The 24,667-nt window shown below is 32.5% G+C and overlaps 2 protein-coding genes and 1 pseudogene across 2 annotated transcripts; 2 read left to right on the top strand and 1 right to left on the bottom strand.

The window, feature by feature from the left end:
* On the bottom strand, positions 1-2,624 carry LOC141696246 (uncharacterized; annotated as a pseudogene).
* A 6,331-nt stretch (positions 2,625-8,955) lies between these two features.
* Positions 8,956-22,988, top strand: LOC141696245 (uncharacterized). The gene is made up of 9 exons (XM_074500414.1): positions 8,956-8,991; positions 9,381-9,526; positions 9,614-9,847; positions 17,007-17,073; positions 17,194-17,326; positions 17,420-17,608; positions 17,763-17,866; positions 21,611-22,385; positions 22,525-22,988. The coding sequence occupies exons 1-9, from the start codon at positions 8,956-8,958 to the stop codon at positions 22,986-22,988; spliced, it is 2,148 nt and encodes a 715-aa protein (XP_074356515.1).
* A 106-nt stretch (positions 22,989-23,094) lies between these two features.
* On the top strand, positions 23,095-24,062 carry LOC141696244 (uncharacterized). The gene is made up of 2 exons (XM_074500413.1): positions 23,095-23,247; positions 23,334-24,062. The coding sequence occupies exons 1-2, from the start codon at positions 23,095-23,097 to the stop codon at positions 24,060-24,062; spliced, it is 882 nt and encodes a 293-aa protein (XP_074356514.1).
* The last annotated feature ends 605 nt before the right edge of the window (positions 24,063-24,667 follow it).

Below are 24,667 nucleotides of genomic sequence, written 5' to 3'. Positions count from 1 at the left end.
TTATTCGGAGGATTTAATATATTCATCTTCACAATTATCACTATCTTCGGTTTTTGAAGATCCATCATCTTCGGATTCATGTTCCATTTCTTCTTCCGGAGTTTCATCACCATCATCTAAATCTACTCCGATTCCGCTTTCATCATTTAGATGTGTGGGAATATCATTTGTACTAATATGATTTAGATGCGTAGGAATATTATCTTGAAACGGTTCTTGATTTGATGTTGGGATTTGAGGAAGTTCAACAAGTGATCGAGCCTTTACTTTGCATGCAACTACCCAATCCATTCTGTCTCATTTAAGACTTGGATAATTACAAAAGTAGACTTGTATGGCCTGCATTGCTAGTACAAATGATTCGTACACACGCAGTGTCTTTTTTTATTAACCTCAACAATGTTATACCGTGAATGAATTCTTGTTCCAACATTAGGTGTAGGATCGAACCATTCACACTTAAATAAAACTGTTTTCTTTGCTGGAAACCGTGGATACTCGACAATCAAAATCTCTTCAACTATTCCAAAGTAATCATTAAAAGTCTCGCTATAATTTGATCATTTGATACATACTCCACTTTTGAATGTTGACCTATCAGCCCTATATTCCCGTGTGTGAAATTTGTACCCATTCACGTAGTAAATTGGTACTGACTTTACCGAACGAAGAGGTCCAAATGAAATATCCAGAATATATTCATTTGAAACCAATGATAGATCTTGAGCCTGAAATTGTTAGTGGTGACTATTAGAATATAGAAAATATTTCACAGTTATGTAATATTAGTTATGAAAGTATCAACTAACTTACATAATTTTTGAACTACATTGCAAAATCACTTTCTAAGCACCGATCAACTTCAACACTACTTAGATGTGGATTATGTTCCCGAAGTTGATTTATGAATATCCTGATTAAACAAAAATAAAGTAATTAGATCACATGACATATTTTTTTTAATGGCGTGGACATACAAGTACGTAATAATTTCAATTAACTTACTCGGTATATGGTGCAACCTCAGGACAATTAAATAAGATATAATTGTGAGCTGTCATGTATTCTCGATCATCAAGATAACATGTATTTACACTACCATGTGCACGTCCAGGATGAGAAAATATAGAAATGTTTCCCCCAAAACTCTCCTCACCTCCACTAGGATCGTTTCTGGGAACTATTCTATGTTTTGTTTGAACATGTTGCTTAAAATAGTGCGAGCAAAAAGTGGAAGCTTCCTCTACCAAAAAAGCATTGCATATTGATCCTTCAACCCGTGCTTTATTTTTCACATTATTCTTCAAGTGGCATAAAAATATTTCAAATGGATACATCCAACGATACTGTATGGGACCTGTAATACGTTCTTCATAAGGCAAGTGCATTAAAAGATGTTCCATTGAGTCGAATAATACCGGTGGAAATATGCGCTCTAACTTGCAAAGTATGATAGGAATTTGTTCTTCAAGTCTACGCATATCACTTACCCTCAAAGTAGATGAAGTGAGATCTCTGAAGAAAAGGCTTAACTCTGTCACGGCCTCCCAAACATTATTGGGAAGAAATTCTCGAAAATCAATCGGAAGAAGTCATTGCATAAACACGTGACAATCATGACTCTTCATTCCAAAAAACTTGTATTTATTCATGTTAATGCAACGCCCCATATTTGACACATATCCATCTGGAAATTTAAGATCTTTCAGCCATTCACATACTTTTTGGTTTTTCCTTTTTATCCAAGCTATAACATGCTTTTGGATACTTTCGTGTCAATTGATTAAATGCTAACTCAGGTCTCCGATAAATCATTGCAATATCATTTCTTTCCTTGGAATTATCTTTGTTTTTACCTTCAATGGCCATGATGGTGTTGAAAATATTTTCAAAGACATTTTTCTCAACATGCATAACGTCAAGATTATGTCTAATAGACAATATCCTCCAATATGGTAAATCCCAAAAGATACTTCATTTTTTTCATCCATAATTGTAAGTTTTAATGACTTTAGCATTGTGCTCCTCACTTCCCAATTCAGTAACTTTCATCAAACCAAGTGACTCAATTTCTTGAAACACATCTTCACCTGTTCGGACTGGTGGGGCAGATTCGGTCATTGTCTTTCCCTTTGTAAACCATTTTTTATTCTTTCGAAATGGATGATTAGCAGGTAAAAACTTTCGATGATTATCAAACCATGTAGTATTTCCACCATGGGAAAAATTATATGAATCACGATCATGAGCACAATGAGGACAAGCTAAATGGCCAGCAGTTTTCCATCCAGACAACATTGAATAAGCAGGGAAGTCACTTACAGTCCACATCAATGCAGCTCGCATACAGAATTTTGTTTTAAAGAATTATCCCATGTCTCCACGCCAACATCCCACAACATTTTCAACTCAGCAATCAATGGTTGAAGAAAAATATCTATCTTTTTCTTTGGATTTTTTGGGCCAGGCACAAATACAGACAGAAATAAGTATTGTTCTTTTAAACACATCCATGGAGGCAAATTATATGGAGTCACTATAATTGGCCAAGAAGAATATGATTTACTCGTTGCACCAAATGGTTGAAACCCATCAGCAGAAAGTCCCGGTCTAACATTTCTCATCTCTAAGGAAAATAAGGGATGTGCTCTATCAAACTATTTCCACTCCTCCGAGTCTGAACAATGACGCATCACACCTTCTTCTTGATCATGTTCAGCATGTCATCTCATATGGGTTGCTGTCATAGACGAGGCATACAACCTTTGCAATCTCGGTGCTAATGTAAAATAGATCATCCTTCTAATAGTCATTTTCTTTCTCTCCTTCTTAGATTTGTTATGTCTTGTTTTGTATCTCGCCTGTGAACAAAATTTATACGACTCCATGTTGACATCTTCACCCCAGTATATCATGCATCCATTAACACAATAATCAATCTGCTCAGAAGAAAGCCCCAATTCTTCCATATACTTCTTCGTGCTATAAAAGCTATCAAGAAACGTATTATCTTGAGGCAAGATACCTTTGAAGAATTGTGATGTCTGATCATAACATGTCTCTGACCAATGATGATCAGATTTCAAACTCAATATTTGAGCCATGGAAGACAACTGATAAGTTTCACAACCTTCATATAACTCTCTCTCAGATGACTTTTAATATAATTTTTATGCCTCTGCATTTGGAATCTCCGGATCAAAACTTGGGCCCGCAGCATCCATCACCATGTTGTACATTAGGTTGTCATCTCCTCGACCTTGGGTATTGGAGTAATGTGTGGATTATTGTTCTCCACTTTGTCTAGCAACATATGGCTCTCCATGTCGATCCCACACATAATAATCTCTTACAAACCCTTTCTTCAATAAGTGTAATTTCACCGTCTCCGTATTCCAGAATTTGCGATTCTCACACTTGAAACATGGATACTGAATATTTGTCCCATTCAGGGACTGTTCTCGAGATATAACATATTGCATAAAATTTTCTAATCCATTTATAAAATCTCGAGTTAAAAATCCCCGACTATATTTTCTTTGAGACATCCAGGCCCGATTATTATTCATATTAAATATTATAGTAACCTGCAAAAAAATAGCAAATAATTATACGTAATTTTAAGAAAAACATAGCATACCATATTTCAACAAACAAACTTAATGTGTCGGTAATTAGCAAGATAAAAATGTAATATCAGAATAAAAATTATAATTTACCCTAATAAGAAAATAAGAAATTCCTAAATGAGCAGGCTAATCGACATATACAGTATAATTCATCATACTTCATTTCATTATTGCCAACAATATATTCCGTTGGCGAGTTAAAATTCGGTTGGTAAAACATATTAGTAACAGAATGATCACAGAATTGCTACTAGACATTGGTGTAAACTTTGTCCAGAGATTTGAAAGAGATTTACAAGCTAATAATTACAATGCACATAAAGCAACATTAATAAAATTTGTAAATCGGCTACTCAAAAAACATAATGCAAAACACAGTTTAATCTTGAAGTTAAAGAAAAAGACTGACCTTAATATATTGTAAATAAATTGTTCTTCAATCCTTAACTTAATTTGTTGAGAATATATATGGACAAGATCGGAGGTTGGAGGTGCCTTTCAGATGAGCTAAGCAGAAGAAAATGAATAAATTCTAACTAAATCTGAATATAACTAAATCTAAAGAAAATGAATAAATTCTAAAAACTTTCTCTCTCTTAGCTCAAATAAAATATTTAATTGCTTAAAGGTATGCATTTGTAATAATTTAAAGGAGATTAACTCGTAATGTTAACAAGTTCCCCGAAAAGGAATGAAATGAACAATCCTCTATACTTAACATCCATCTGTCAAAAACACATAAAATATTAAATTAAGATGGACATGGAAAAAGGAATGAAATGAACAGAAAAGCTTGTTTAACATAGCATTCATTACTACAAGAAACAGCATGTAAATAAAGCTTGAACCACACATTATATACACAAAATTTGTACGAATCTCATCTAAATGTTGCTTGAGATTGAGATACTCCCCTCTAATTTCATGCAGTGCCCCGACACACCTAAAATATAAAATTTTAAAGAAATTAAGCAGATAGTTCTACTGTAAAAGCTCCCTAGCTTGTTAACTTCTTGTTTGTTTCATTTCATTATCGACAAAGAATTTTATTGAATAAGTTTGCAATAGAACACTTGACCTGAAGATAAGACCAACTTTCATTTATCATGAGTTATAGCTCCGGTTACAAATCTAGTCTCCGAAATACAAAAACTAGTCATACGTTCACTTCAAGGAAGTAGTGATTTGGAAACAATTAAGACTTAATCTTTTACTGCAATTCAAACTATAATAAGTGGGTGCCTCTATCACACTTAATCTTTGATTGGTATAAATATGAAAGGGGTTATATATCAAAGTATTCACTGAAGTGAGACCCGTATATCAAATATTTCATTAATGTGAACGTGATCTCAATTACACCACTATAGTAATGGATAATGACCCGGACGTTAGTTTGACTAGTTGACCAAACGAAAAATGTAACGGTGCTGACATGGAGGTAGACGTGGTATGACAGGTGTAGTATACGCGATAATATTAAAAATATTAGAAAATAAAAGGTAAATATTATTATTATTATTATTATCACAACTCAATCGTCATTTGGTGATAAAAACTCTAAAACAATATGCGGCTCATTCGAAACGATTCGGGTGCGATTCTTGTGCGATTACTTCAGGGATTCTTGTATGGTAACGGGTACTCTCATCTTTGCGTATTAAAGTACTTTTATGTGTGTTTCGAATGCAATATGTGTTTGTTAGTTTAGGGTTTGATTGTTATAATTTGTATAAATTGCATATTCGATTATGTCGTATAAATTTATAATTCATATAAATTGTTATAATCATGCCTTATATTTGATGTATATGTTTTGATATATGTGTTACTTTCATGAAACAGTATGGAATCATTTGTTAGTGTGTTTGTTCATCATCACGGTGATTTGGTACACCTTCCTATAATTGAATACAAAGGGGGGAAAGTTGATGTAGTTCCTGGGGTTGACACTGATGTGTTATTTATTTGGGATTTAGATGATTTTACGAGGGACTATGTGTATGATCCCTCTGATTTGGTGAATTTTCAGACTAGCATGTGTATTACTGATGGTGTGAAATTATTGTATGATGATAACAGTGTTAGAAAGATGGTAGATATTCACAAACCCTTTGGTAGGATTGATTTATATGTAGACCACTACTCCATGGATAAAGTGATTAACTTATCGTTTGAGGAAAACCCAAATGAAACTAAAGATGTGGCACTAGGTGGGGATAAGGATTGGGAGGGGGAGGATGAGGATTGTAGTGATCCAGATTATGACAAGGAAACTGAGAGTGAAGGTTCAGAGAGTGGAAGTGATGATGACTTATTTGTGGATAGTGATAAGGAGTTTGCAGAGTATAGAAAACATTCAAAAAAGGTTCAACATGAGATGACTATTAGAGTGAATAATGTGCCTAAGGCTGGTTTATAGTCTTTCCCTATATGTCCAATTGGCAGTGATGAGTCAGATTTTGGTTCTCAAGAACTTAGGTCAGATTACTCTTCAAGTGAAGATGAGAACTCTAAAATAGGTTACATAGGTCCACCAAATCCTAAAAAAGGTGAAGAAATATATATGGGGTCAGGAATGAACTTTATGAAAGTTTGGGGATCTAAGGCGTTTGTGAAACGTCAAGAATCTGACAAGCTTGGACCTAAATCCGAAGAGTGCATTTTTGTCGGATACCCTAATGAAACAAAGGCGTATTATTTTTATAGCCCTTCTAAGCGGAAAGTGTTTATTGCTCGAGCTGCTGTCTTCATGGAAAGAGATTTTGTTTCCAAAAGAAATAGTGGGAGAACTATAGATCTCGATGAAGATTGAGAACCACAAAATAGCATTGAACCTGAAGTGGAACAAGAGCAGAATAATGATAATGCTCAATAAACACAGGTTGTTCATAGATCTGGTAGAATTCGCCATGAGCCAGAGAGATATGGATTTTTCTTGACACAGTGTGGTGATTTGATGCTCATAGATGAAGATGAGCCTCTCACATACCAAGATGCTATGAACAGTCCAGACTCTAAGAGATGGCTTGAAGCAATGAAATCTGAGATATATTCCATGTACGAAAACCAAGTATGGACATTGGTTGATCCACCTGAAGGGGTAAAACCCATAGGGTGCAAATGGGTTTTAAGAAGAAAAAAGGCATGGATGGAAATGTTCAGACCTATAAAGCTAGGATGGTTGCAAAAGGTTTCAAACAAATTCATGGTATTGACTATGATGAAACTTTCTCACCAGTGGCTATGGTCAAGTCTATAAGGATTTTACTTGCCATTCCAGTATTCCATGATTATGAAATATGGCAAATGGATGTCAAAACAGCCTTCCTTAATGGAAGCCTTGAAGAGGATGTGTAGATGACACAACCTGAGGGTTTTGTCGATCCAAGGAATGCTGACAAGGTATGTAAATTGCGTTGATCCATTTATGGATTGAAGGAATCATCTAGGAGATGGAATATCGGTTTTGATGAAATAGTCACAGAGTATGGCTTTGTTCAAAACAAAGATGAACCGTGTGTTTATAAGAAGGTTAGCGGGAGCTATGTGGCATTTATAGTACTATATGTTGATGATATACTACTAATGGGGAATGACATACCTTCTCTAAAGGCTGTTAAGACTTGGTTAGGGAGTAATTTCTCCATGAAAGACTTAGGAGTGGCATCCTATATTCTAGGAATGAGGATCTATAGAGAAAGATCTAGAAGGATGATCGGTCTAAGTCAGAGCACATACATTGATAAGGATTTGCATCGCTTTGGAATGCAAAATGCGAAAAGGGGATATGTTCATGTGTCTCAAGGGATAACGATCTCTAAGGAACAGTGTCCGAAATTATTGGATGAGAAGGACCACATGAATAAAGTTCCATATGCTTCAGCAATTGGATCTATCATGTATGTAATGGTATGTACTCGCCCAAATGTCTCGTATGCTTTGAGCATGACGAGCAGATACCGGTCTAATCCGGGTGAAGGTCACTGGACAGCAGTCAAGAGTATTCTTAAGTACCTAAAAAGAACTAAAGATTCATTTTTGGTGTATGGAGGAGAAGAGAAACTCGTTGTAAAAGGTTACACCGATGCAAGTTTCCAAAGAGACAGAGATAATATTGTATCACAATCTGGTTTTGTATTTTGTCTAAATGGAGGTGCTATATGCTGGAAGAGTTCAAAGCAAGAAACAGTAGCTGATTCTACAATGGAGGCCGAGTACATTGCAGCTTGTGAAGCAGCTAAGGAGGCCGTTTGGATTCGAAAGTTCATTTCTGATTTGGGAGTGGTTCCATCGATCGCAGATCCCGTTGATATATACTGTGATAATAATGGAGCCATTGCACAGGCTAAAGAACCTAGATCACACTCCCGGGCCAAACATATACTCAGGATATTTCACCTTATTCGAGAGATTAATGAAAGGGGTGATCTACACATATGTAAAGTGCACATAAATGATAACATTGCAGACCCACTGACCAAAGGCTTGTCACAGCAGAAGCACGATGGTCACACTAGTTCCATGGGTATTAGATATATGGGTGATTGGATCTAGTGGGTGATTGTTAGTGTAGGTGCCCGAGAGGCAATACATTATTCTTTTAAATCTTTATATCAGTTGATCATTCAATAAATGTATTTATTATGACCTTAATTACTGCAATATTTTGTTAGCATAATAAATGTCCTTAGAATCATAATACACATTGTATAGTTTAAGTACATGACTTGAACTTGTGATTATATAATATATCATATTCTTAAAGGTCCCTAGTCGAGTATTATTATATAGGACAATAATAATACATAGATAGACTAGTATGTTGTTTGACAAGATAACCACATCTCATTGGTTATAAGTATGGGGATACTAAAGTCAATACATAGGTACATGTATGAGTACATGATACTGGACAGACCCACAGTGAGATTCTTCATGTTTAATAAAGTCATAAGAAAGACTCACACTGATAATGGTGTAACAATCCTTTGAGTTGAAATCATTATATTACTATACGAGGATTAATATACTTTGACTACATTAAAAGTTATTTTTGATCGGGTGATGATAAAAGTGGACATTGGGTATATCATGAGTCGTATGAGAAATATGAATGATAGATAAAGGATTTAACCCTCCTATAATTAGGAGAGATATTATTGCCCTCTTGATTGAGTAAGATTATAAAAAGCATGGCCATGCTCAAATAATGATTTGACTTGATAATCTACTCAAGTAAACCCGGATTAAATGTTTTATATATATGCACCTTTCAAAATTCGGAGAGAGGATCAGGAAGAATCCACAATGGAAAGTCAAAAAAATGGCTGAGACAATAAAAAAAGAGTTGGAAATTGAGGTGACAAGAATAAGATTCTTAGAGTTAAAAAAGCTGTACTGGAAGGGGTTCAAGAAGCACTGAACGAGTATTACTCTAGACTTAGTGATTTTGCACATGAGATATTGAAGACTTAGTCCAACAATACAATTCAGATAAGGATAACAAGACTGAATGAAACTAATGCAAATAAGTTCAAGAGGATTTACATATACTATGATACTTTGAATAAGGGATGGAAGGCTAGATGTAGACCAGTGATAGGGTTTGGGTGCTTCTTGAAAACTGTTTGTGGAGGCCAATAATTGTCTGCAGTTGGAAGGGATAGCGACATTCAAATGTTCCCAATTGCATATGCTGTGGTGGAGAATGAAAATATTGAGTCCTGGAAGTTGTTTACTGACCTCTAGAGTGTTGATCTAAATCTTGGAGATGGAGATGGCTATACAGTCATCAGTGACCAACAGAAGGGCCTTGACAATGCCCTAAAAGATGTGCTTCCATGGGTGAAACACCGGTTATGTACAAGACACATTTACAGCAATTTGAGGAAAAGGTACAGTATTTAAATAAATTTGAATGCACTTATATATTTCATTCATGTATATGCCTTCACTGATAGTAAACATGATATTGTATGTAGGTTCCCATCACTTGCAGTGAAAAGACCTTTTTGGAATGCTTGTTGTGCAACACACCCTGTTGCACATCAAAGAGCTATGAAAGACCTTCAAAAAACTTCAAAGGCAGCTCATGATCAACTCTCCAAGTTGGATCCAAAACTGTGGAGTAAGGCTTTCTTCTTTACTCATTCAAAAGATGATAATGTAGAGAACAATATGAGTGAATGTTTCAATACATGGATCATAAATGAGAGGTAAAATTATATTTGGTATGATTTTTGATTCATTGTTTTGTTCTTGATAATTATTTTATGTTAATATAATTATTGATAATCAATTGTATACGTTATTAGCTTTATTTTGTAATAATAAGCGTCGAATTTCATAAAGATTTATTTGATTTTCAATTTGGCCGGAAAAGTTACAATTTTATTCGGAAAATAAATTATATCATTGATATATTATTGTTGGGTTCATTTTTAGATTATGGGAACGATGTAGACTAATTTGATGTGTAAAATTAAACCGAAAAATCCAATTTTTGGCAACATCGGGGTTAACGGAATGGTTGCCGAATTTTTTGAAGCTTGTCGGAATTTGAAAATTTTCCAGCGAGATTTTATTTTTTAAATCTGGTGCTCGTTAATTCGACCACATACAGTCGAATTTAAAACAATGTTTTCAATCATATACGGTCGAATTTATATTTTAGGCGGACTTTTCAAAAATTTTCAAAAATTTAAAATTTTGGGCGGGATTTTCAAGTTTTTAGGTGAAAAATAAATTTGACCGCTTTCGGTCAAATTTAGCCGCTCCGTATACTAAATTCGACCGTTTACTAAATATGACTCGACCGAATTCGACCGGTTTTTGGACGGTCCGATTTACCCGTTTTTTTGTAGTGAAGGTTGTAATTTCTTACTTGACATTATGAGCTAAATTTTACGGATCTTAATTGACTTGTATCTCGTAGCCATATATATTATGTTATAAAACTTGTTTATGCTGTAATTTGAAGAATATATGTTGAACTCAAACTGAGTTAACTGTTAGGGCAATCCAGACCTTTGTGAGGTTTTTATTATTTTTTTAAACGTGTTATATTAAAATCCACTGATTTTGGTGTAATTTATTTTGGGGTGGGAGATTCAATTTTGTATAAATATTTCAATTTAAAAAGTTAAAATTTAAAAAATTGATAAAAGCAACTGAAGATGCGGTTGTTTTTAAATTAATTCCCCAGAAAAACAAAAAATTTCACCCTCTTAGAAGCCACCAACTTGTTCCGATCGATTTTATATAAAATCCACTGAATGTGATTGATTAAAGCTAAATTCCACTATTTTTTGGCGATGGATTTTAGTGATTTTTTGTTGTAGTGCATAGAAGGTTTAAACACATTGATATTTATTACTACTTCATAAGGGAATGTGTGGTACAACCCTAATCAATTATAGAATCAACTTTTGAAAAAAAAGGTGCATTCTAGGTTGTAATATTGCAAGCAGTATTTATGAAAATAAAACTTGAAAATTAAATCTCTTGTAAAATTAATTTATATAAAATCAAAAATAAAATTATAAAATATTATATTTTTAAAAAAAACAAAATATTTATGAATAGCTGATACACTTGTATGTTTTGTGAGCCTTATCCTTGTCAAATTGATCTAGCTAGGGTGTGTACATTGTGCAATAAAATAAGAGAAATGAGAAGAGTGTGTTGTTGTCCTAGGAGAAAGAAAAATAAATGCTAAAAAGTGAGAATGGTAGGATGGAACTAGACAAATCAATTTATAGCATGCAAATTTTATATAGGGGGAATATATATAATATATTACCCTAGAAACTTTTCTTTAAGATTAGAGCAAACTTGAAATAAAACTCCAAAGTCAGCATCATCTTGGTTCCTACATATTCAAACAATCACATACCATCACATATGTAAACAGGAATATGTACATTAAACATAAAATAAAACCAAGAGATTAATGCCCACAAGATAGACTCCATCATCTCCATATGACTGCTTGAACTTTCATAAAAAATCCTAAGAAATTCAGCAAAGGTTGAGCTTTCACCATCTTCTTGGAATAGTGTATAACACTCTTCCAATAGGCTGTTCACCAATCCCTGTATCTAAAAACATCAGGATGCATAGATCAATTCCATTATAAAAGTTAATTTTTTACATTAATAATCAATATCAGAAAACAAGATGATTGAAGGTTTAAAGGGAAGTACAGAAGTTACGTGAATGGAAAGTCATTCATATATATTTTTGTCTACCTTAAAGTAAATGGAGGGAAAATGAGAGAATGGACCTAGAGTAAAATTCTAGGGCAACCAAAATGTATTATTATATAAAGAACTATGATACTCGAAGAAGAATACCCAGTAACATATAAGACCTTAGCTGTGGAATGGAATTACATTCTTGTGCCAGAGGTTCAATGCCTGAGTCACGTCTTTTGATTGGCAACTAACCGTTAATATTGGAGGTGATCCATAGGGAAGATGGATACTCCTGCTAATATTGGCCATACACTTTTTCTGACAGGCATTTTAATGTTAAATGAAATATAGATAAAAATTTCAATTATTTTTTCAAAATAAAAATTTGTGTTCTAATATTTATTTAGAATAAAACTTATGGAGCAATGTTTTATATATATGCACCTTTCAAAATTGGGGGATGAGTGTTAATGAAAAATTAATAAATACTCTTTCAAAAAAACATATTATACTTAAAGAAGAAGAGGAAGAGAGTTTAAGAATTATCTTAGTAAACTTTAATCATCCTAATAAACTTAGGCTCAAATTTATCTAGCTAATTCAACTTATACATTGTAACCAAAAATCTAAGGTTTGCTTATCACATAAAATAGGTAAATTTATAATATTTTAAAAAAAATATATTTGGATCTACGATTTAATAACAAGTAATCAACAAAAAAGATAAAAAAAAAACAATATTAATCAACCTACAGATAATTGAAAATTATAATTTGAGCATAAAACTTCAAATCTTATAGTTGATACTTCCTTAATCTTTTTCATTTAGTAATACAAAAATTTACAATAAAAACAATTAAATAAAAACAGATGTATAAAAGAGTTATCATATTTTGCAATTGTCTAATCGTGTTAAGGATCAAGTAGTTCCGCTAAAACAAGATGGAAATAAAAAGAGAAACAAATATGTGAAACATCGTCCTCTGTGAAGCTGGGTGGACAGTGAGACACAAACTAAGTAGAGGAGGATTGTGCTAAAAGAACGGGATGTATAATGTATTTGATCCCAATATATACAAGTATTACTGGGCACAAAGTGAAGGTGTTACAAACAAAGTTGAAAATGAAAGAGGTCAAAAGAAACGGATATTTATATTAGCCTCAAATCAAAACATAAATCATTTAATAGCCTATACTTGTTCTAAATATTTCAAAATAATATTTACTGGTGGGTCCGTTTATACCTTTTAAATGTTACCATTCATTAATATTTTTATATTATTTAAAATTATAATAAATTTTGTTTGAATTAATACCTTATTAGTATATTTATAAATAATAATATAAATATTTATTGTTGGTGGGATTCGAACCTATATCTTGGTAGTGTATATATAATAAAAAAATATTTGATGTTGGTGGGATTCGAACCTAGGAGTTTTAGTACTGTATAAATAGTAATCTAAATATTTGATGTCGGTGGGATTCGAACGTGCGAGTTTATTTAGTGTATATTCTTTTAGTATTTAAATCTAATGGTCTTGATCATTCGATTAAAAATATCTGACGGTCATAAATGAGAATAACCAATCCAACAAAGAAAAGCATATCAAATTTACCTCATTCATAGATTCGTCAAATTTTTTTTCTCACCTACTAAAAGAGTTTTACGTTCTATTTTAATTATCAAAATTTTTGTATTCTTTTACATTTAATTATAATTAATTATGTTTTTAGCAATTATTAGAATTTAAAAATTAGGTGTATAAAAGGACTTGTAAAATCTTAAATTCAATATTTATAAAAGGAATTAAAAATATAATAAAAATTATAGGATAATCAATCAAAAAATTAAATAATACTTAAAATCTCACCGTTATTATTTAACACTCAATATAATTTTGAAAATATGTTTACATATAAAAAGTATTATTAATTTGTGATGGATTTTCATGATTTTTGTACATTCCAAAATCAAACAAAAAGTTATAAATTTAAAGAATTTGTTAGCTTACAAAAAAAATCTTTTTCATTAAATTGAACCTAACAGAGAACTATGTAATAAATAATTAACTGATTTATTTCTGGATCATTTAACACATAAAATTAAAAAATTCTTTAAAGCTAAAAAAATTGAAGACATCTCAAACTATCCACACTACATCAATATCATAATTGACTTTATCATTATTGATTTTATCACATTAAAACCATGTTGACAAACTCCATGTTGGAGGAGCCGCACCGCAGCTATTTATATGTCGGATATAAGCTATAAAATTACCAAACATGTAAACCTCATAATATGAATAAAATGTAATTCGTAAAAATATAAATAATTCTGAATTAACTATGTCGAAAAGGACCATAGTCAAAACCAGTAAATACCACGATCAAAGTTGGTTGTGGCGATCGTGGCCCAATTAGGTCATGACCACCACGACCTAGTGGCCACGACCCAATGTTAGTAATGACGAGTAGAGTAGGTCATGACGTCCACATCACAAAGTGAGTCGTGACGTCTACCATCCAAAATGAGTTGAGTGTTAAGCTGGTCGCGATAACCTGAAAATGAGGTACATAATGACACCAAAACAACATCCAACATGAAAATGGACTCTTACAATAAATAATATAGAAGTACTTGCAAGATCTTATTTAGATCAACAATATAAGATTCTACCTCTAACTTTAGGGTAAAAAGAAAACTATTTTTTAAGTCACTAATTAATATTAATGCTATTAGTTCAAATATGAACCTAAAATGCCCTAAAATATGAACCATAAAAAAGATTGAATGGCATTTCTTCCTATTAATAAATATAAAGATGATGATAAACATGGAATTTTATGTTTACAGATCCGATATAATTTTGAAATATATTCACTACTTGGTCCTAGCTTTTTTACCTAATATAGTGATAATTAATTAATTAATTAATCAAATCTACATTGTTATAATTCTTTTTTTAATATATCAAATATACATATAAATTAAAAGAACTCATATATAATAAAATTTTAATTTGATAGTTAGCACTTGTATTTTTTAATTTATAGATAAATATATTTGTGAGAGGTGTATTCAAAACCTAAACTTAATGTTTATTTTTTATATAAAAGGTAAGTAAAAACTTTAAAATTTGTGAAAATCCAGTTTTTTTTGTTGGAGAGATATAAAATCTCGAAATATCGATAATACTGAGATACAAAATAAAGAAAGGAGTTTCCTTCATACAATAAAGTTTATCATCTAACTGAAGGTCATGCATGATGGCCCCGGAAGTTTAGACAATAACGCCTTAAGTCATGAAGAGAGAACACCCGGATAAATAAAAGAAAAGTATGAACACGTATCTGAAATATATGCTCAAGAAGACTACTTGTAGATTAATCCAAATCTTCGACTTTCGAAACTAGTCCAGCTAACATCATATTCAAAGACCATACATGAATAAGATAACAAACAAATTTAGTCACTTAAATAATTTCGGTCAGAGATGTAGATTCAATTAATATAGAAATTCAATTTGATAACATAATTATAAGATAGGTAGAAGTATTAACAGTATGTAAAAATCTAACCAAAAGGGATTCCTTTGGTTAGATACATGAAAATATTTGAATATGTTTCAAATATTGATATATTTCAACTTTCGTGACCATCAGACATTATTAAATACTGACATATGTTTAACCTATAAAATGTTTATTATAAAACAAAACATTTTTAAATTATAAGTTCGATATGTTCACTACCATAATATACAATGGTATATGCCATCAAACCCAATTTTGTACAATAAACCCTTCGAAAGGCACCAGACAATGGTATACACCAGCAAACCCAATTTGGTACAATAATACCTCTCATAAGCCACAAGACAATGATATACACCACCAAACCCAATTTGGTACAATATTACCTCTTAAAATGCACAAGACACTGATATACACCATCAAATCCAATTTGGCACGACTTTACCTCTTAATAGGCACAAGACAATAAATTAAATATGTATATATGACTCAAAACACAAATACAATGAATTAACACAAAAATACAAAAAAAACTAGCAAAAGTTTTAAATACTAAAAATTTAGTAATTAAAATATAATAATAAAGCCTAATTAAAAGTAAACACAATAAAGTCAGATTAAAAGAAATTAATGCATTAAATCTCAAAATAAATTTCAAACCCAACCTCCAAAATTAGAAGCGATTAATATCCGCTTAACTAAAAAGGCAGTTACAAAAATACAATTAAAGATAGATAAACACAAATTAATCTACCATATTGATCTAAAATAGAAACTATTTAAATGTGTACAAAAATAGCCTTTAATCAAGGTACTGAATGAAATTATCATGTCAAAAATCAATCCAATCAATTGGCAAGATTATTGTAACTCCACTAATTAAATAAGTCATAATTGACTAATTAATTAATACGAAAATAAAAATAATTAATTAATATACTAATTTCGATTCAAAATTCAAAGAATCCCTACCTTAGAAATTACATCAAAGAAATATTTTAAGTTATGTAACTTTCTAGTATAAATGCAACAATTAGGACACCAATATATGTAGCATTAAAAACTCAGTTACGGAGCATAACTAAATTATCAAAACTCTAATCAAAATTTAGCACAGCTAGATGCAAATATTTGATATAGAAAGAAAAGACAATAATTATTCATTATTTCTACAAAAATAAAATCAAATATCCTTTTAAAAATTAAAATTCAATCTTGACCATGAAGATACGTAACCGAAAATAATCAATGACAAATAAAAGAAATTAAACCTAATTAAATTAATACCTTTGATTACGAAGCCAATAGATAATGCACAAATTAAGAAACTGAAAATGCATGCCTTAGATCTTGACTAACACATCACGAAAAACAAATTACTAGAAAAATCACCATAGCAAAATGCAATAAACAATAACCTAATACAAAAAAAGTAATTTTAACAACATAAACTAATCCATAGAAAAATATTGTGCTTGTCATGAACAGACGCGGCTAGGTCATTGATTCCTCGGCTAGGTGGAAGACTATTTCAACTGTATATGGTAGATGCTTTTTCTACCATTGAACAGACACGACTATGGTGGATCCGTACTCACCAAACTACTTTAGGGAATGAACTATACAGTAATATTTGTAGATCTATTAGCAGAGGTGATGTGGACAGTTCAAATACCGGTAAAGGTATAGTGCTGCCAGCTAGCTACGTTGGTTCGAAGCGATACATGTAACAAAATTTTCAAGATGTGCTAGCCGTATACCGTTACATCGGACATCCTGACATATTCCTGACTATGACCTGTAATTCTCTTTGGGATTAAATTCAGAAGATAATGGAGTATGTGCCTGGTTGCATTGCTCCAAACTGTCCTGACATCATATCAAGGGTGTTTAGGCTAAAACTTGATCAGTTAATGGTAGATATTAAGGACAAAAAACACTTTGGTGTTTGTATTGGAGGTAAGATTGTTTACCAGGACTTTCTCAATTTAATTTCTAATTACATTTTTGTTTGCATATTGCCAATATAATCTAAATTTTCCCGTTTTGTAGTTATGTATGTCGTCGAGTTTCAGAAAAGAGGCCTTCCACATGTACATATGTTAATATGGCTAGATGCTGATTCCAAAAAAAACCTCAAGCAGAATGTGGATAATTTTGTATCCGCAGAAATCCCAGATCCTTTATTAGATCTGGTTGGTTATGCAGCCGTGAAGGAATTTATGATCCACGGTCCATGTGGTTTGCAAAATGTAAAGTCTCCATGCATGAAAGATTTACGTTGCATACGTCATTTTCCGAAAAAGTAAGATATAGGCATACCCTTTTTTGTGTCATTTCAGAATCTAGTAAGTTACCCTAATTCCTAAACTTTGTAATAATTGAATGGTTTCAGGTACTGTGCGAACTACTTTTGATGACAGTGGTTTCCCGATGTATATGCGACGCAGGACAAACATTACTGTTGAAATAAGGAAGGCTGAGCTAGACAACCAGTGGGTACACTACTACAAATTTTAACTTAGAATATACTACTTAGATACACTTTTTTGGATGTGCTATGCAAGTGACATAGTTGCATAGTGTTTTTACACAACACGCTATATAAGTTAATTTTATAAAGTTGAAAAAATTAAAGAAAATATAGAAAAAAAGACTACGACAGCGTTTCTGTATGAAGTGCTATGTAAGATAAAACTTGTATAGCATTGTTATTAAAAGGCTATGTAAGTTTACGTATTTTAAGTAATTTTGATTTTTTTTAATAATTTCAAAAATACTTCCATAGCGCTAGTGTAAACATTGCTTAAGTTACTGTATCATAAAAATAGTTTTTATTAGGTTTATCTCCTTTTCTTCCTTTTAACTTGGTCGTTCTCTGAAGCTTAACAAACTCCTCTCTTCACTCTTCTCACAGCGGTTTTCGTTGAGCAATTTCATCGGTTATCATTTTTCCTATCGATTTGATGAAGCTATTCACATCATATTTACCTATTTCTCCAAATTTCAAATCATGGAACTTTTTCTTCCTGGGTCTTCACCTAATCTTGGTCCGAATCAGGTATTCAATTTAGGTCTTGAGTTTCTGAGACTACAAAATTAGGTAATATTGCCATTGATTTCTATCATATGAAACTATAAATTGGGTATTATTTGTTTGTCTGGGCAACTAATTTAATTATTGGTAATTAAAGTCTTGTGTTATGGATCATCTTGTATTTATATATAAGTTTCTGCTGGTAAGCTAGTAGATGAAAGAAACTCTTGAGGAGACTCCGGGAAAATTACTTAAAAAACTACCTTTGTTTTCCAACACTACTACTGGAATAACTTTTTTCTGTTAATTGATTGATACTACATACTACAAATACATTTTCTCGAAGAAATTCTTAAATTTGATATAGGGTCTTTGTTTCTATTTTTTCACATATAAAACAAGAATCTTAAATTAATTGCTAAAAAAATTTACTTTGAATTTTAGAAAGAATGAACAAATAAAAAGAATATATGTAACTCTACATAATTGTATAGGTGCTCTCGTGATTTACTTAAAAAGTCGCATTGCTAGTGATAGTTTCCTATACTGGTTCTCATTAGATGCCTGAATTTAAAGTATTATCTTTATTTCAATAGTTTATTCTTATTTAGTCCTAAAACTTTATATGTAAATCCACATATGTTCCTTTGTTTTTAGCATCTACTAGTGTGATTGTATGCCCTGTTTTGTGCTAGATTAATGTTCTTATTTTTTTACATAAAACTAATTTTTTCAAATACATCAAACAGGTCTGCGCCGGTTCTTCATCAAGAGGTGGTTAGCCTATGCTATTTTTCAATCTGCCTCTATGATAACAATACTTTAGAAAATTTATGTTTCTCAGCTCAAGTTTTGGATTCTCTGGCTATCCCCAAAGGAGTAAAGCGTGTACTGTTCAGGACATCAAACACTGATAGGTATGATACATTAAGTTCTTAATTTGTAATGATTATAGTTCTTCGCCTTGTCTCATGTTACAAACTTATTATTGCAGGGTGCATTTAATGATTTCATAGTGGTACCATTTATTTTAACTTCAAAAATGCACTCTGTATATAGTTTCTTCTAGGAGCATCTCATTTTTGTTTATTGATTATTGGGTTTGTTCTGTTTTACTTTCTACATATTTTGAAGTTTGTTAGGCGTACATTATCTTGGGTTTCTTAAAACTAGCATAGTTCATGTAGTCAGCCTCTTAGTCTAGAAGTGTAATAACTGGTGCCTTGTTGACTACATGACTATTGTAGATCCATCTTGTTTTCTAATGTAGCTAACGTGCATGCCAATGTACGATTTTGGATTCTGAAACAGGACAGTAAATGCTTTTGTATATGTACAGATCTTCTTTCTTTTATTGCTTCCTTCTGGCCTTAAACAGTTGGGCTATACAAAGGTTGTTAGTGCTTTACTGATTACTAAATAATTCCACAATCCTATTATTTTGATTATGGGTGAAAAGACCTGAAAAAGTAACTACCACAATTATAATTGGGCTTCAATAAAGTCTTTAAAATAAAGTAATCTGATTAGATTGCAAAACTTTTTAAAAATAAGTTGTTAGTGCTAAACGATTCTAGCTACAAAGATTGAAGCTGTTAGTGCTAAAGTAGATTGAAGCTGTTAGTGCTAAATGATTTTACTTGCATAGACCGCAGCCTACTAATATCTAGTATAAACAGAAGTTGTCGCTGGTCACTTGCCATTTCCCTCTATTTGTGATAGGTGCTAAATATGAAAAAGAAGTTTGACACGAGCTATGTGGGCTTCTTGAGAGAGTGATGAGGCGCAATGACTGGTAAGTAACACATGTTTCAAACTTGTTAGTAAGAATACACCATCATTAAGTGTTTAGTATATATTTCATGCTTATTGTTTTTTCTAAAATTAGATTTGTTGTTGTTGCATATGACTGTTTTTTCCTTGTTACTTTGTTTTCCTTAAAGGCAAAGAAATGAACACATTGATGGTTATGAATTCTCTTCTGCAAATGAAATAAATTTTGTTTGATCATTTGTTGATAAATAATTGTGTGTTGGTATAGCAAAATTTGAGAATAAGGACTTGTTAGCTTTAAATATCTTGCATTTTAAGGTAATTTTCATCGTAAAAATTGAACTTGGAAATAGCTTCAGCGGGACAATATTCTGTTGACAGATTTAAACATTACATTACCATGATCTACCCGCAGATGCCTTTCCTAAGCTTACATACTACTATTCTAATTTACGCACTAATATTCTGCATTAGTTTTTCTGAAGATTCGATATCTTATTTTAATTTGGTTTTATTTTATCATGTCATTTTTACCTCAATAATCAGTTTTTTCGGATATTGGATATCTTATTGTCTTTGTTCTGTTTTCCACTTGTTTTTGTTATTATCTTGATTCTGTTTTGTACTTAAATATCAAATATCATTTTGAATAGGTAAACTTAAATATCCAGGAGCAATAAAAGTACAAGTGTTGGAAAATTTCAGCTTCATCGGGTGTGTTCCAGATTCTTTTGATACTTTAGCTCAAGAATTTCTCATTCAGCCGTAGCAGTTGCAGTTATATATTTTATTGTATGATCATTTGTATACTTTAGGTTTATTATGAATTGTATAAATCCATGAAGAAGATTTGACTTCTACATGGTGATCTAGCTATTTAAGTTTGTTGGAAGTTGTTAATACTTGAAATTAATTTTGATTATACATAATAATTGAGTTTCTTAATCTAGTTTTTGTTGAAATTAGATCACTATTATTTATTTATTTATTTTTGAATTTATTCTTTAAGAATATTAAAGGTAAAAAAATGGTGCAAAAATATTTGAATTATGAATTTTAAAAATGTGTGCAACTTGGATAGTGTTTATAAAAATGCTATATAAGCATGTCTCTACTTGGAAAACATTTTCTTAGATAGCACTTCTAAAAGTGCTATGTAAGTATTGAACTTGTATAGCATATCAAAAAGTGCTAAGCAAGTGAAATGAACTTGCATAGCACTGGCTTACATAGCACTTTAAAATGCTATGCAAGTTCAAAATTAAATGTTATGCAAGTTAAAATCTGTAGTAGTGGTAGTACCATACAACCGGGATCTTTTAGTCAAGTATCAATGCCATATGAATGTGGAAATATATTATCATGCATGCAGTCTTAAGTATTTATTTAAATATTATTTGAAAGGCCATGATCGTGCTACCGTTCATGTCCAGAGAAAGAGAAAAAGGCAAGCGAATGACACAGATGAGGGGGGAATAGATGAGATAAATGCATATTTTGATGGGAGATATTTATGCGGTGCTGAATCAGCCTATAGGATTTTTGGCTTCCCTATCCATCATAGAAGTATATCTGTTGAGAGACTTCAATTTCACTTACCAGGTGACAAAAACTGCACCTTCCGTGCCAATGAAGCGCTAGGGAAATTTGCTGCTAGGGAGAAGAACAAGTTCAGTAAACTGGAAGTCTTTTTTTATTTAAACTCTGTTGATGTTAATGCACGGAAGTACACTTATGATAAAATCCCACGGTTTTATATGTGGAATGATGGTGAGAGAAAATGGACCATGAGGAAGCGTGGTTTTCAAATAGGTAGATTATGTTATGTACATCACAGTACGGGTGAGCCTTGGTTTCTTCGTTTATTGCTTACAAAGGTACGTGGTGCCACCTCCTTTGAGTCTTTATATACCGTTAATGGAGTATGTTACAGTACATTTTGCGATGCCTGTAAAGAGTATGGTTTACTTGATGATGATAAAGAATGGCATGAAGTGTTGACTCAAGCTTCTGCAGGTGGATTACCTCCCCAGGTTCGACAGCTTTTTGTCCATATTATTGTCAATTGTAAAGTCACTGATTTGAAGACTTTAAGGAGTACACATTGGAAGAGCATGGTTGATGACATTTTACTCAGACGATGTCAAAGTTGTCCAAATACCTTATTCACTTTTAATGACATGCAACTGCAGTTCTATGCTTTAGGAGGTATGACACCTTTTTACATTACAGTGTAGGACAAATTTTAAAATTTTTGTGGGCTGGAAATGCAGTCCATTAATTGTTCTTAATTTGTTATATAATTGGGTGAATGCTGTTAAATAGTTTTAGATATCAAATATTGCAGAGATAGATGAGTTGATCCGGTCAGTTGGTAAATCCTTGAAGAAATTTGATCAGTTGCCTCAACCTCCTCGCAACTATTTGAACAATGGAACAAACAATTTGATAATTGAAGAGACAAGTTATGACACCAGGAAGATGGAGTATGAAACTGCCAAGCTACTACAGGACTGTACAGAGGACCAGAGGAAAATATATGATGCAGTAATACAATCTATTGACACTAACGTTGGAGGGATTTTCTTCGTTTATGGTAGTAGGGGTTGTGGAAAGACATTCTTATGGAGAACTCTTATATGTAAGTTACATTCACAAGGTAAAATTATGCTTCCAGTTACTTCTTCAGGGATTGCTGCCACATTAATGCCCGGTGGTCGGACTGCGCACTCCAGTTTAAAATTCCAACAGTTCTTGATGAATGTTCAACATATAATATTGCCCATGATTCAGATGTTACGTAACTCATAAAGTAGACACAACTAATAATATGGGACGAGGCGCCTATGCAGCACAGGTACGCATTTGAATGCCTAGACCGATCGTTGAAGGATATCATGAAAGTTGTTGATCCAGAATGTATGGAGATCGTGCTGATATTGTAGCTGCATGTATCACTAGGTCAAGGCTGTGGTCCATTTTCCAAGTATTCTTGCTGACAGAAAACATGCGCATGAAACAAGGTGAGAGTGATAGTGAAAGTGAAGAGCTTAAAAAGTTTGCAAAATGGGTATTGACATTGGTAATGGCCAGGTCAGTCCACCTCGAGTCTGTAATTTCCCAGTCACTGAAAATCAAATTTTGATTATGTCTCAGTTCTGTGACGTACAAACTGAAAACACAGTTGATAACATGATTCATAGCACGTATCCTAATTTTGCTCACAAAGGGCAGAGTACACAGTACTTAAGCGAGAGAGCTATTTTGACCCCTACCAACCAGACTGTGGGCCACCCCATTTCGCTTATTGTAGACAAGCTCCCCGGAGAATCTGTGTCCTATTTTAGTGTTGATGATGTAGAGGAATTTGGTGGGATAGATGAGGATCTGAATGAAGCCTTCCCAATAGAGTATTTGAACTCCTTAAATGTAGCTGGGATGCCACCTCATGATTTGAAACTGAAGGTTGGGGTTGTTGTTATGCTAATGCGTAATGGTACAAGGATGATTGTGACCAAATGCCTGAGATTCTGTGTGGAGTGTGAAGTAATATGTGGTACATTTGTTGGTTCGAAGCATTTTATTCCACGTATGGAGCTTTCTCCCTCAGATACAAAGATGTCATTCAAATTGGTACGGAAACAAATGCCTTTACAGATTTGCTATGCCATGACAATCAACAAATCTCAAGGTCAATCCCTGAAGACAGTTGGGCTATACTTACCTAAGTCAGTGTTCAGTCATGGACAGTACTATGTTGCTATTAGTCGAGTAACCTCATCCACTGGCCTCACTATATTTGTTGATGATGAGTCTGGTGCAGCTACAAATATCACCCAGAATGTTGTTTACAAAGAAGTTTTTTACGGCCTTCCAGAAGCTTAGTTTGTTTGAATTTATAAATGTGTAGGAAAGCATTATTGTTATTAAGTAATTATGTAAATCTGATTATGGGAAAATGTTTTACCGTGTCAAATACTTTGCTCTTAACCATTATATATTGTAAATTACGTTACGGATTGGTAGTAGTTTATTCTTCTACAAATGAATTTTGAATTGTTTCATCTTACATGTAACATAATAAAGAAGAATTACGCCTATGACTGTAGAAATAGGTAAAGAAAGGGTGTATAATTAAAATGTGAATAGTTGATCAAACGTAACAAACTTCAAAAGTACAAATAAGTACCGAATTAAAGTACAAATAACCTTCATGCCATATTGGAAGTGCAATTAAGTAAGGATTACAACTCTAACTGTGTAGTTATTTTGGTAAATGAATCGTAGTTTATTCCCTGCAACAAAGTTATTGTCATAGGTGAAATCGTTCCAGCACAATCCAAATTGGCATGTTTTCCTCTTTCGCTGAACAGCGACATACCAAGTACCATCTCCAAATAGAAGTCTGATGAGAGTAGATTTGGTCCATGGTCGAAATACTTGGAGCATGTGTCTTGGGAAATACTATATGGAAGATAAAAAAAAGTTAA

Source organism: Apium graveolens, chromosome 11 (assembly GCF_009905375.1).
Source record: "Apium graveolens cultivar Ventura chromosome 11, ASM990537v1, whole genome shotgun sequence".
NCBI classification, from domain to species: domain Eukaryota; kingdom Viridiplantae; phylum Streptophyta; class Magnoliopsida; order Apiales; family Apiaceae; genus Apium; species Apium graveolens.
Note: the sequence above shows the minus strand (reverse complement) of the source record. Positions and strands in the feature narration are given on the sequence as shown.